Raw genomic sequence first — 14,910 nt, 5'->3', positions numbered from 1 at the left:
CTCTCCTTTTACCTCTACCTGTCTTCTGGGTGTGTACTGGCTTCAGATCCCTTTACCCTCTGAGCCACCTCAGCAGCCCTGTTACTGTTAGCTTTTAAGCATTTAGATAGCATTTCTTCATCTAGAATATCTTTAGCAAATTTTAATTTGTGGCCTTTTTTTTTTTTTTGGTCTCTTACACTCCAACAGTGTCCTTTTTTCTTTAAATCAACTTCAACTTGTCAGTTATTTCATTGGCAACTTTGTATTGTATCTAATATATCATCCCATGTTTAAGGTCATCTAAATTTCTACTACAATCATATTTCAGAAGGCTCGTGGTTCTACGTTCAGATCTATGATTCATATTGAATTAATTTTTGTAGTACAGATAATGTGTCTGGGTTTTTTTTTAATCGCATATTTGACTTGTGAGTCAAATTCATCCAAAGTTTGTTGAAGCGACTAATGTGTTGCCCCATTGAATAAATTTTTGTTCCTTGGTCAAAACGTTGCTTCTACATATATCTCCATCTGAGACTTTCTATTTGATTTCACTGCTCTATTTGTTTATTGACCTATACTTTTCTAGGGCCACATTGTCCTGATTCTCTATTGTTGTAATTTGATCCTATACGATAACTTAGTGGGGCTGCCGTGGTGACCCACTGATCTGGAGACACAGCCAGATAGGTTCAACATCTTAACAAAAATATCGACTTTGTGGCTTTTCTTATGAATAGAGTTTGTACACATTTTATCAGACCCATACCAAGCATTTCATTTTGAGGGGTGCTAATACGGATAGCCATAATTTCCCAATTTACATTCCACTTGTTCCTTGCTGGTTTATAGAAAACAGATTGACAGCTCTACTAACCTCATGCCCTACAACCTTACTTTAATTGCCTGTTAGTTACAGAAGACTTGTTTCTTTGTTTCTTTGTTTGTCCATTTTCAAGGGGATGTAAGACAAGCAGGTTTCTCCACAGATGTTCATGTTACCTCAGAGCACAGTCAATTTTCTCTTTCTTCACAACATGTATTTTATTTATCATCGAGCCGTTGAATTAACTGAGTTGCAATAAAATGTTGAAACGAGTGATGAAATACACCTTTGCCTTCTGTCTTACTCCAGCAGGCATATTTTGAATTTCTGGTCATTAGCCATGATGCTAATCATGAGATGTTTTTGTAGATCGTCTATCAAATTAAAGGAATCCTCTTTTGTTCTTGATTGGCTGAGAAGTGTCATCATCAGTGGATGCAGCATTTTGTCAGCTTTATCTGCATCTATGTATATGGCCATGGTGTTTTACTGTTTAGCCTTGGCACTCCTCCCCATCTCTCTACCTCTGCCCTTCCCTGCTATATATACCCTTCTGCCTCCAGTATCTTTCTTTCACTTTCATATCACATGTTTTTTATTGCCCTTCCAGAAAGGGAAATAGAATAGGTTCAGTTGTCTGCCCCTTACCTACATTTACTCTTTCTCTTAAACATACGTATGTACCACTAAGTATTTTGTGTCATGGTTACTTTTGCTTTGACAAAAGAGTTTATTTGGACCCACATCTTGATACTTTCCTGGTACCATCCCTCATGGGCCGGAAGTTGAGAAGATAAGAGCTCAGAACAGCCACAGTCAGGAAGCAGTTTCTCCTTTTTCTGTACTCTGGGACCACAGCCCAGGGAAAGGCTCTACTCTCAGTGAATAGATCTTCCCAGTGTTTTTAGGCTGGTCAAGATAAGCTCCAACAGTCTTGACCAGAGGCTAACTAAACCTAGATAGACCTCAGCTGGGCACCCAGGGGCTTGTCTCCAAGGTGATGATCCTAGATTCTGGAAAGCTGGCAACACCAGCCATACAGACAGGATCCATGCAAAGGAAAGAGCACACACTGTTCTTCTTAAGCCTGAGTTGCCTCACTTAATACATCTTCCAGCTTTATCCATCTTCTTATAAATTTCATGGTTTCCTTCTCTCTTTATGATAATGAAATTCCACTGTGCTTATATGCCATATTCCCAGTGTCTGTGTGTTAGCTTATGGAAACCTAAGATGATTCCATTTCTTTGCTATTGTGAAAAAACAACAACAAGCATGGTTGGGCAAGGATCTCTGTGGTAGGTTGTCGAATTTGGGGGTTTATGTCCAGGAGTGGTATAGTTGAGTCATGTGGTGGTTCTAATTTTAGGAGGTTTTGTTTATTTGTTTGGGGTTTTTTTTTAACTTCTAACTAATTTCTGTAGTTGCTGCACCAGCTTACGCTCCCACCAACCATGAGTATTTTTACTGAGATGAGATGGGATCTCAAAGTATTTTATTTGCATTTCCCCAAAGGCTAAGGATGTTAACTACTTAAAAAATATATATATTTGTTGGCCATTTGATTTTGTCACTTGGGAATTCTCTGTTCAGCTTATTGACCCATTAATTTATTGGAAATTTTTGTTTTTAGTTTTTACAGTTCTTTGTGTAGTCCACATGTTAGCTCCTTATTTAGAGAAAAAGCCGCCAAACATTTCCTCCCATTTTGTAAGTTGTCTGATTGCTCTACCAATAGTTTCCTTCACTGTGCAAAGCTTCTTAACTTCATGTACTCCCATTTGTCAATTCTGGGATCATCACTGGGGTACTGTTCAGAAATGTTTGCCTATCCCTTTATCCTGAGGTAAGTTCCCTTCGCAGTTTCAGGTTTTTAATTAAGACCCCTGAGCCATCTTAAATTAACTTTTGTTCAGGGAGAGAGATGTGGATCTGGTTTCATCCTTCTGCAGATGTGTATCTATGTTGGCCAGAAACAGTTGTTGAAAAGGCTGTTTTGGTTTTAGAGTGGTTTTTTTTTTGGGGGGGTGGGGGAGTGGGGAGGGTTGCTTGTTTTGGTTTCCAGTACATGTTCTTCATGACTTTGTAAAAGCCTATGTGTTCATAACTGTATGGTCTTATCTCTGGGTCCTCTGGCATGGTATGTTGGTTTTGTGTGTCTTTTTGTGTGGTAGGGGACCTGCCTTTGCTCCTGTGGATGTACAGTATTTTGAAGTAGATGATGTGATACCATGGCTGTCTTCATTCTGCTCAGAGTTGCTTTGGCTATCCTTAATCTCTTGTTTCCACGGGCCTTTTTGGGTTTTTTTTTTTTCTTCCCTAGTTCTACAGAGAATATCATTGCAATTTTATGGGAACTTAATTTAATCTATAGGTTGTTTGGGAGAATATCCATCTTCACAATATTAGTTCTGCTAATAAGGGGACATGAGAGTCTTTTCATCTTCGAGTGTCTGCAAGTTTCTTCCATGTCTTAAATTTTTCCTTGTAAAGGCTGTTCACATCCTTGGTTGGAGATGAGATTCTTTTGTTTTGTTTTGTTTTGTTTTGTTTTGTTTTGTTTTGTTTTTCCAAGACAGGATTTCTCTGTGTAGCCTTGGATGTCCTAGACTCACTTTGTAGACCAGACTGGCCTCGAACTCACAGTAGTCTGCCTGCCTCTGCCTCTCCCTCGTACTGGGATTAAAGGTGTGCACCACCACGCCCAGCTGGAGATCGGATTCTTATCCTTTATAGAGATAGTGTCTTTCTAACTCTTCCACAGATAAGGTTACTCTCCATCTTCATGGCCTCATCTTGACTTGGACTGCAGAAGAAAAGATACAGTATGCCTATGTGAGAGTTGTGATGTGTTTTGGGTATTTATTCTACTAGGTATTTTCTTTTTTTAATTTATTTATTTCTTTATTCATAGCCCCCTCCCTCATCTCCTTCCAGTCCTACCCTCCTTCCCCCATCCCTTACCCTATTAATCAGAAAAGAGGAGCCCCCTACCCACTCACCCAACCACATCAAGTTGCATCAGGACTTGTCCTCTTCCTCTGTGGCCTGCCTGTGGCTTGGCTGTGAGTCTCAGCATCTGTTTCTAACCGCTGCTGGGTGGAGCCTCTCAGAGGACAACTCTGCTAGGTTCCTGTCATGTTTGTCTTTCTGGGTCTGGGTCACTTCGCTCAGGATGATCTTTTCTAGTTCTATCCATTTGCTTGCAAATTTCATGATTTCTCTGTTTTTAATGGCTGAATAGTATTCCATTATGTAAATGTACCACAGTTTCTTTATCCATTCAGTTCCGGGACATCTAGGTTGTTTCCAAATTCTGGCTATTACTAATAAAGCTGCTATAAACATAGTTGAGCAAATGTCCTTGTTGTATGGTGGAGCATCTTTTGGGTATATGCCCAGGAGTGGTATGGCTGGATCTTGAGGTAGCACTAGTCCCAATTTTCTGAGAAAGCACCAGACTGACTTCCAAAGTGGTTGTACAAGTTTACACTCCCATCAGCAATGGAGGAGTGTTTCCCTTTCCTCACATCCTCTCCAGCATGTGCTGTCATGATCTTAGTCATTCTGACAGGTGTCAGACGGAATCTCAGAGTTGTTTTGATTTGCATTTCCTTGATGACTAAGGTCACTGAGCATTTCTTTCAGTGATCCTCAGCCAGTAGATAGATATTCCTCTATTGAGAATTCTCTCTTTAGCTCTGTGTCCTATTTTTTAATTGGGTTATTCTGTTTGTTGGTGTTTAATGTTTTGAGTTCTTTATATATTTTGGATATTAGCCATTTCTCAGATGTAGGATTGTGAAGAGCTTTTCCCAATCTGTAGACTGCCATTTTGTTCTACTGACATTGTACTTTACCTTACAGAAACTTTTCAGTTTCAAGAGGTCCCATTTATTAATTATTGATCTTAGGGCTTGAGCTATTGGTATTCTGTTCAGGAAATTGTTTCCTGTGCCAATGAATTCAACGATCTTCCTCACTTTCTCTTCTAATAGATTTAGTGTATCTGGTTTTATGTTGAGATCTTTGATACTCTCGGACTTGAGTTTTGTGCACAGTGATAAATATTGATCTCTCTGCATTTTTCTACATGTAGACATCCAGTTAGACCAGCACCATTGGTTGAAGATGCTATCTTTTTTCCATTGTACATTGTTGGCTCCTTTGTCAAAAATCAAGTGTCCATAGGTGTGTGGATTTATTTCTGGGTCTTCGATTTAATTCCATTGATCCACCAGTCTAGTAGGTATTTTCTAATCTGGCTAACTTTGTGGTTTGATGTCAGACGTTAATTTGGAGAAAATTTTAGTCAGCAGTACTTTAAGTGTTGATTCTGTTTCTCTTTTCTCATATCTACACCACACATTACACCTTTGTAGATGTCCCATATTTCTTCAACACATTTCTCCTGTTTTATTTTTCTCCCCAACTCTTTAGGCTTTTTGTTTTTGCATTTTCATTTCTGGCAGTGTCTACAGACTTATCCTCAAGTTTATAGAATTCTTCTTCAGACATAACTAGTCCATTAAGGCCACTGATATCATTTTTCATTTCACCTCCTACACATTTATTATTTTCTTTAATTTCTAGCTTTTCTTTCTGAGCCACTCATGGTTTTTCTCTCTCTTTACGTTGCTCATTTACTCTTAGGAGCTGTCTACAAATTTTCATAGAAAGCAAAACTGTAGCACGTTTATCGCGGTTGTATTTTTTGGTTATTTATTTTTATAATTCTTGTCTGATCACTGCATTCTTTTTTGTTTTGTTTTTTCGAGACAGGGTTTCTCTGTATATCTTTGGCTGTCCTGGACTTGCTTTGTAGACCAGGCTGGCCTTGAACTCACAGCAGTCCACCTGCCTCTGCCTCCCGAGTGCTAGGATTAAAGGCATGCACCGCCATGCCCAGCTTTTTTTTTTTTTTTATTCAGAAACATAAATTTACTGTGGATTTACTGTCTTAGGTGACTGAGCATATGACTGCCTCTCACTTTCCAGAAATCCTAGAGGGGAAAAAAAAAAGGGGGAGGGAAGGGAAATCAGTTTTATATATTCACAGCAAAGGAATTTTATCTACTGTGCAAAGAGGACCATTTGAGTCAGTAGGAAGGAATGGGCCCCAGTAAGAGGGTCCTCTTTACAATATGCTACTAGCAGTTCTCACACACTCCAAGGGCTGCAAGGCCTGTGAACAGGGGCAGCTCATCCGGGAACTTCCAGTTCCAGCTGAGTCTTCGGTATCTGAAGCGTGTAGGAGCTGTGGAGGTTTGCTTCCTGGCTATGGTGCGTGTCCTGCCACTGTCCCTAGCGGGTGGTATAGGAGAGTAAGGTTGTGGTTTCCGTGAAGGAGAGGCAGAGGAGGGAGGAAGTTCCCTTTATATTCTATCACTTGAGCCATCTTGGTTCAATCCTGCTCCTTCCGACTGGGGCTCTGTAGCATTCTTGTGTAGCTCCCCTTCTGACCCTGGCACTGAGGTGCTAGTACTTTAAATAGCTCTGGGATCATTCTTTCAAAAGGCTGTTAGGCTCCTTGTTGCCCAGGCTGACATAGAACTTCTGTGTTCAAACTCTTCTTCTTTCTCAGCCTCCCAAGTCACGATACTATAATGGGGCTTGAAGGTTTCAAAAGCCTATGCCAAGGCCACAGTCAGTCTCTCTCTCTCTCTCTCTCTCTCTCTCTCTCTCTCTCTCTCTCTCTCTCCCTCCCTCTCTCTCTCTTTCTCTCCTTCTCTCTCTCTCTCTCTCTCTCTCTCTCTCTCTGTCTCTCTCCCTCTCTCTGTCTCTGTCTCTGTCTCTCTCTGTCTCTCTGTCTCTCTCTGTCTCTCTGTCTCTCTGTCTCTCTCTCTCTCTCTCTCTCTCTCTCTCTCTCTCTCTCTCTCTTGATGTAGCTGTGAACTAGTGTCAAGCACTATGCCTGCCTGCATGTTGCCATGCTCTTGCCATGCTGTTGTAGACCACATATGTAAAGAATCCTATACCATTACCATATGTCTCAGTCCTTCATGAGCTGTTGTCACTGGACTGTGAACCTCATACGTGCTTCTTAGGTCCTCACCCAGGCTACCTGGAGGAAGGTAGCGTTGTTTGTTCCTTTATTCCAACTTTGTTAAAAAGCACTCATAGATTGTGCCTCTGATAACTCTCCCCAGGTAGAAAGGCAATAGGATTGTCTCCAAGCTTTCCCTGTGAGGATCCGGTTGGTCTCCTAGATGTAAAACATACCTTAATGTGTCATCCCTGGCACCTTCCCCAAAGTGGGTCACTGTGGAGTTTGTAGCTCATAGGCATCTCCATACTAAGCCTAGCATGGGTCAATTCCATCCAGGGTTTCCTAGGCAGGCACCGTTTCCCCTGTGAGCTGCACTCTTCATGAGTCATCAGATACGCTGACATCTCACAGAGTTCAGGAGAGTCTAGACTGGTGTGTCCACCATTCCTGGGTGATGTGGCAACAGAGAGTATATTGCCTGGGTTACTTGGACCAAGTGTACAAAGTACCATTCCATAGATGCCGTCCTAGTTTCGTGCTTGGTAACTTCAAAGCATCACTGCTTCTTGGTGATGGCCTTGAGGAAGCTTTGTTTCTAGGAGCTAGAATGCAATCAGGTGGTACTGAGGGATGTTCTAACCATCATCAGCTCATAGTGGGGGGGGGGGGTGTTCTAACCATGAACTTTCAGTTATAAAGCTTTATAAACGCTTCTTAGAGCTACCACAGAGAGAATCCTGAAATCTCAGTAGAAAATACTCTTTCAGTGTTTCATAGGAGAAACTCTACATATTCTTAAAAATTGGTTATAGCTATTGTTTCTGTTTTTTAGGTGTTCATTATCACTTGTGCCACTGATTGTATTCCTTGATAGGAAATATGGTTTTGAGCCAGATTTATGGCCCTTGATAAGTGAACATGCAAGAGTTTACAATTTTTTTCTTTTTCTTTCTTTCTTTCTTTCTTCCCCCCTCCCCCCCCCCCCCCCGAGAAAGGGTTTCCTGTGTAGCCTTGGCTGTGCTGGACTCACTTTGTAGACTAGATTGGCCTTGAACTCACAGCAATCTGCCTGCCTCTGCCTCCCAAGTGCTGGGATTAAAGGTGTGTACCACCAACCCAGTCTCCCCCACCCCCACCCCACGGGGTTTCTCTGTGTAGCCTGGGCTGTCTTAGACTCGCTTTGTAGACCAGGCTGGCCTTGAACTCACAGCAATCCGCCTGGCTCTGCCTTCCAAGTGCTAGGATTAAAGGCTTTTCTCTTATTCTCCCCTTATAATTGTAGTACTTTAAAAAGTGACCTAAGTTCTTGTTTGGAACATGTAGCAGAAAATAGACACATGAGTGCCCCTCCGCAATGTGTGCCTTTGGGAAGGGGAACAAAATAGCCATAAATATATTTTTCTATTTCATGCATTGAAGACTGGAAACCAAAATATTAATTAACTCTGAGCAATGTTTCAGATGTTCTATGTCCGGCAGAATCAAGTATTTGCTCAAGAACTAATTTTTAATGTGACATAAACAATCAACCTCATTAGAATGCAAATTTGCTTTTTATCTTTAATAAGTGGTAAAGTCATATATATGCCAAAGAATTGTCTTAACATTACGTTACAATCTATCACTAGTAGATGTTCGATTCTCATACCTATTTTGTATAAATTTCTACTCAAGGTTACATAAAAAAGCTTCCATGAAAAAACGTTGCTGGTGGGAAAAGTTTCAGAAGGCCTGTTCTACTTCACAATGAAGGTTTCAGGGTATGAGGAGGGGTCCCTGCACAGGCTGGGTGAAACGCCCCCATTCAGGATGCCAGCTGCAAAACTTGGGCAGCAGCCCTGTCTCTGCTGGGTGGGAAAGAAAGTTGAGAGTGCATCCCTTCTTGCTGCATGGAAAAGGCTGGCTTGCACTCTACTGGTTAAGCTGTGACTGCTGCTAAGAGGAAGATAAGTCCCGAAGGAGGGCCTCAATTTAGGGGGACCAAGAGATTTTGCGAACTGGGAGATTCTGGCTCTTGAATGGGAGCAGGGGACATTTCTCCCATAGTTCGGAAGCAGTGGCATCACTTGGTCTTTGCTGAAGGAATTTAGTTGATGGCCCTGCAGTTCAGGGACACAGCATTTCTACTGGCCAAATTCTAGGAGAAGTTACCTGGCAATTTGCCTCTTGGTGTGTGGCATGGCTACCTTGGGTCACTGGATGCTGGTAACTGCTCTAAAGATATGATAACTGTTGTTTGTTTCAAATCTTTGCCTTGGCTAAGGAATTCACCTCATGTATACACTGCTTTCCTTTCCAAGAACTCCCAACTGGTTCCAGGTGCAGAAAAGCGCCATGTTTTAGCTCCTCAACACTGATGCAATCACCCAGCAAACATTTACTGAGGCGTCTCTCTGGGCCAGAGTTGGCTAAGCTCCTTTCAGAAGACGTGGAGGGTTCTTGATGGGGTCTGAAGGACCCTCGGACTTCTGAGTGCCACTTCAGACGTCTGGTGCCCCCTCTGCTTGCGCGGTTGGGAACTCCGCTGCTAAGCCGGCCTGATCTTGCTGAGATTCCGCTGACCAGGAGAAGTTACAGAAAATAAGTGGGGGCAGCGTCTCCATCTGTGTCATTTTCCAACCTGTGCTCTAGGGTTCGGCCAGTATGTATCCGAGGTGGTTCAATGTTGCTTAGTAAATTGGAAGGAAGAAGGTAGAACAGGCAGAGGGAGTGGACCCTGACAAAAATTTGCCTGGAGTCCTAGGTCCTGAAATGCAATGAAGAGGAGTTCCCACTCAAATTAACCCCAAAAGCTATCCGCTGCCTGGCTGCACGCAACCTGGACTCTCCCCAGAGTCTAGTCAGGCGACCGCCAAAGCCATTCACTACCACCTTCCGGTCAATGCCTGCTTTCGATCCTCGCGGCGAGTGCTTCCTCTCTCCAGAGATTCTCCTCCTCTAGCTCCTCCCGGTCCCTCCTTCTCCTGTCTAGTCCCTCCCCCTCCCGCCCAGCCTCCCCACGCCCCGACCCGCGCGAGCTAGACGTCTGGGCAGCCCCAGCGCAGCGCGCAGCAACCTCCCTCCGCTTCCCTCCGCTTCCCACACCGTGCGCTTGCCCCGGGCCAGGGTGTCTGGAGCGAGTCCGGGAGGCCACCGCCTCCTAGACCGACGACCCGTCACCTGGACGCGCGCCTGAGTCCGGCTCGCGTCTGTGCCGACGCAGTCACCGCGCTCGACTGTAGGACTCACTCTGTCTCGGATTAATCCCGGAGAGCTGGAGTCAACCTCTCAGGGCAGAGAGATGCGACCCTCAGGGACCCCGAGAGTCGCGCTGCTGGTGCTGCTGGCTGCGCTCTGCGCCGCAGGTGGGGCGCTGGAAGAAAAGAAAGGTAAGGGCGTGACCCGCCGGCCCGCGCCCCCTGCGAAGCGCACTCGCCCAAACCCTGCCCTCTGCGCCCGACTCCGCGTCCCCAGCCCCCGCCTCTCCTCTCCTGTCTCCCAAAGGCGGTTGGGACCTTGGGAGGAACTGGACGTGTCTGGAATGGGGGAGGCTGAAACGGCCGAAGGAAGGGAGACCGAGCTAGGCGCAGAGGGGCTGCCAGAGCAGCGTGGGAATCGCGGCTGTGCGCTCCGGGCTCCCAGCCGCTCCCAACTTAGTTGCCTCACTTTTCTGCGCTCAGTAGGCGTTCGGAGCGGAAACGTGGTGCGGGGCGGCACTAGGCACCTGGCATCGGCGCACGTGCGCGCAGTACTGTCAGAGAGAGATAAGAGACCCCGGATCCGCTCGCGGGGTGGTTATGTCCTACCCGCATAGTCCTGGGGTTTAGGGACTGGAGGAAGAACCAAGGCGCCTCAGGTCAAGGTTGGGACCTCTGAGGCAGGCGGGTTTTCTGAGCGCGCCATCCGCACCTCTCCGCCAGGGTACTCTCTGGACCTGGCAGCCTGACTCCCAATGGGGCTTGCAGATTTCTGCGTGCCCGTTTGCTGGTGTGGAGCTAGCTGCAGCAATGACCTGCAAGTGTGGGAGATGTCTCTGTCACTAACCATCTGAGATTTCTGGGGAAAGATGGTCTTGGTGGAGATTTTTCCGAAGCAAAAAAAAAAAAAAAAAAAAAAAAAAGAGGGCGGGGACCGGGGAGGGACGGAACGGGGACAGGAGGGGTGGTGGTGGATCAGTCCGCATAAAGCACGCCAGGGACCTGCCAGGCTAGGTACACTGGTTGAGGACCAGGGCTCCTTGCCAGACTGGAGCTAGTCTCGCAGGGTGCTTGCTTCCCTGGGATCTCCGAAGTTTGCCCTTTCCCAGAACTAGGGCTTCAGTAGCACCTCTTGGCTTTGCAACAGGTCTGACTGACTGCCTTGTGGCAGCTGGGTCCTTGTGTGTAGTTTGCTCTTGGTGTTTCAAAATGAGGCTCAGAGCAAACTTTCTTCTTGGTATCTGAGACTTTCCCTCTTGAGTTCTTTCTTTTCATTTTTTTTTCTCCTTATGAAGTGATTGATATTGGGCCAAGTAAAATATAACCCCTAATTAAAAAGAAACAGATTGATGTCCATGGATCACATGCGCCAACTGTCCAGACGGAACATGAACAAGTCTGGCTTCATGACTACCCGACCATAAACCCACTTGACACGAGAAACATGCCTCGGAAGGTTTAATTGCACAATTTCAAAATCCAGCCGCTTGGGTTCCAAGAGTCAGGTCCGCACTTGCTGTTGATGTCATCGGCATCCGAGCTGGAGTTGGGGGTTGGTCTTCGGTGCACTTTTGTTGGAGGGGGTGTAAGGCTCACTTTCCCAAACTTAACTACACAATGAAATCATTTGGGATTAAAAATCAACAAGTAAAACAAATTACACCCCTCCTCCAGTGCTTGGCTTTCACTCCATATATTAAGATTTCACTGGTCTATCATGATAATTAGATTTAAAAAACTCTAGTGGTATTTGATTTGAGACTCACTAGCATAAATAAAAAATTGGTAACATCTACAGGAAGACTAGATACCAATTCTCAGAGCTGTTTAGGACTATTAGGAGTCTGGGCACAGTAATCTAGGCTTAGCTTTTTTTGTTTGCTTGTTTTGTTTTGTTTTGTTTTTCGAGACAGGGTTTCTCTGTATAGACTTGGCTGTCCTGGACTTGCTTTGTAGACCAGGCTGGCCTTGAACTCACAGAGATCTGCCTGCCCCTGCCTCCCAAGTGCTGAGATTAAAGGGGTGTAGTGGTACACCCCGCTCTAGCTTTTTTTTTTTTAACAGATGGGATCAGTGTGAAGATTTCTCCTACCTTCCTTAGCTGAAGGGCTCCCCTCCTCCCTGTGATAGCTAGAGAGCAAACTCTAGGGCCTCTCAGTCTCTCAGTTGGGTGGCATCTGGCCCTGCCCATGGGACTCCCTCTCCTAATTTTCAATTTCCCTTGAGACTCCATGTAAAACATCACTTTTCTCACTCATCACTGTGCCCAGCTCTTTAGTATGACTGTTTTGAACACTGTTCATGGTTGGAGATTTGTTTCCAGGTAAAATAGAAATGCCACCTCATTTGCCCGTCTGTACGGTAGTCACTTAAAACCAAATGCTTCTGGGTATAGTAGGAAAAACAGCAAACAAACGTTCATCTGTTAAAGTAACAAAACAAAACAAAGAGCTAATTCTAGAGGGCAGGTTATTGAAAACCTGAGACAGTTTCTGCAACATGCTGATAAAGGGCTTGTTAGTATAATTGGTCAGTTTGTTCCAGGCTGGCTCCCTTCAGTGAGGTGGGGTTTATTCTTCCTGTCAATCTATGGTACCATCTGTACTTGTCCTCAGAGCAGAAGACTGTCAGACATTACATGCAGGGGGTGGTAGCTCTCATTATCTGTATGGGGGAAAACTATGCACAGAGAAGTGTAGTGATTTCTCTCCCAGTGCTAGAGAGAAGCAATGCCAATATTCAAAGTCCTTTCACCTCCAAACTCCACTGCCACATTGTAGGAGGGCCAGGCTAGGTTAGGTGTGTAAGTGACTCGGGTTTGAGGATAGATGGAGAAGACAGACCAGGAAGCAAGCTATTGAGCATGAGTCCCTGTCTGAAACTTGCTTATTCAGTGGCCTACTGTCCTGTTCAGGGATGCTGTGGTTTCCTGGGTCACCTTTGACTGGGGCCAACATACTCACTAAAATTAGATCTGGGCAAGGGATTGGCTTGGCCTTTCTGAGCAGGCTCCCCGCGTACCATGACAGGGATGTTGAGTCTTTGGAAGAAATCCTGGACACAGCAAATGAGAAGAGCCTGAATGTCTTATAGACATTAGTTTGCCCTGGTGCTGTCTGTAAAGACACTGGCGTTCAGAAGGCTGCGCTTTATTAAAGAGAACAAAAGCTTAGGTGAAGGCCACCACTCTCTCCTCCCCTCACCCCCTCCCCTCCCTCTTTCTCCTCCACCCCTCTCTCTGTCTCTGTCTCTCAGAGGACTGAGTCTTGTAAAGCCCAGGCCTGGCTTCATATCCAGGAAGCCTATGTGTCCTTCCAGGTCTGAGTTAGGTGGAAAGCCCCTCTGAAGCTCCAGGCTTCTGAGACCTCCTTTCTAGGTTCAGTGAGTGGCTTGCCTAAGGTGAGCCAGCCACTATGAGTTTAAAGGGGGCATCTTAACGGGTTTCTATTATTGCTTCTAAATTTGTGTAGTTCTTGTAACCACTAACTAAACGTTGGCGATCTGTTTTTTCCCATATGCAAAGGAGGCCTGAACTCTTGGGCGTTTTTGTTGTGCCCACATTCATGTGGTGGAACACCAAGTTATCTGAAATCAGGTGGTAGCAACCCGATAGACTAAATAGCTGCACTTGGCTTTGTGTACCTAACCTCATAATTCATAACTTTTCTAGGACAGAAAAAAGGGTTGAGTTTGGAATCTTAATCTCTGAAGGCTGTATCATCAAATGCCTGGCCCTCTTGAGCGGCCATCTCTGAAATACATTCTTATGTTCTAAGAATGATTTGTATTGCTAGCAGCCCCAGCAGCTTGCCTTAGAAGCTAAGTAGGGACTACCAAAGGGCGGGATACCCTTCTTGCAAGTTTACGCTTTTGGGTGAGTTCTTCTAAGACAGGCCTAGACTCCAAGTACACTTTCCAACTACATTCAACTTTTCATTAAGGAGAGTCTAGACTTACAGTTTGGGGAGAACATAGTAATGCCTTGTTTGAGTCACTAAATGTCCCTGAAATTTCACTGTTACTGAAGAGGCCAGCACATGTGAGCTGCCTTATGGGATTGTAGAAGTTGCCTTTTGAATTGTAAGGACAGGCATTGGCACCTAAGACATTTTTCTTTGTATTTGAGCCATGATGCATAATTTGTACTGTGCCATCTATATTTTCAGGCATGAGAATGAGTTGGACCTGATATGTCCCTTTAAGTGAATAAAAGTTATTTTAGTAGAAGGCAGAGTGGAAGATCATAAGAAAATGTGCAACCAAGTCATAGAAGAAATGAAAAGTCTGACAGGATAAAGGATGTTTCTCAAAGCCGGGTTTTGATTTTAATTATATCTGAGGAGGGGGAGGGGGAGACCAAGAAAATCTCCAAATGGGAAAGATCATATGGGGGGAAAGAGGCTGCAGGTATGACAGAAGTGACACTGAGAGTCAAACTCTAGAAAGCATTGGGAGGTCAAGGCAACAGGAAGAGAGGTAATGTTCTATACGGGTCCACGGACTTGCATTCGTTTTGGATCTTCCCCTATATGAGAGGATTCTCTGCAGAAGTTTAAGGGACTCAGGAAGTGGCTGCTCTTTACTGTCTCCAAGGAAGGTAAAGCCTGGATTGTTGGGTATCATGGAAAAATGGAGATGGGTGACGGTTACAGGGGAGATGAAGCAAGATTAAGGAGGCCACAAGGCAAGTGACTGGGACACTGATCTGGAGGCAGATCTGACGGAGGATTGTGGAGAACAAATAGGGGAAACCGAGACTGCCAGGTCAAGACACAAGCGTCTTGGTAGCTAACGAATCCATACACAGGGGCTGGAAAGTTGGGGAAATCGCAGAGAATGGGAGCAGAGTATGAATGTGATGTGATGGGAGATGTATGGAGTGTAAAGTCCTGAGATGGGGACATCTGTGGGGCAGTAGACTTTATTAGATATTTCCA

The 14,910-nt window shown here is 44.8% G+C and overlaps 1 protein-coding gene across 1 annotated transcript in view; it reads left to right on the top strand.

The window, feature by feature from the left end:
• The first annotated feature begins 9,797 nt into the window (after positions 1-9,797).
• The window catches only part of EGFR (epidermal growth factor receptor), a 176,920-nt gene continuing 171,807 nt past the window's right edge, over positions 9,798-14,910 (top strand). Inside the window, exon 1 of the mRNA XM_084797301.1 lies at positions 9,798-10,165. Within this exon, the coding sequence (XP_084653427.1) occupies positions 10,078-10,165 (88 nt within the window). The 5' untranslated portion in view covers positions 9,798-10,077. The remainder of the gene's footprint in view (positions 10,166-14,910) is intronic.

This window comes from Acomys minous, assembly GCF_964271855.1.
Source record: "Acomys minous genome assembly, chromosome: 10".
NCBI lineage: Eukaryota > Metazoa > Chordata > Mammalia > Rodentia > Muridae > Acomys > Acomys minous.
This window is presented reverse-complemented; position numbering and strand designations above follow the sequence as displayed.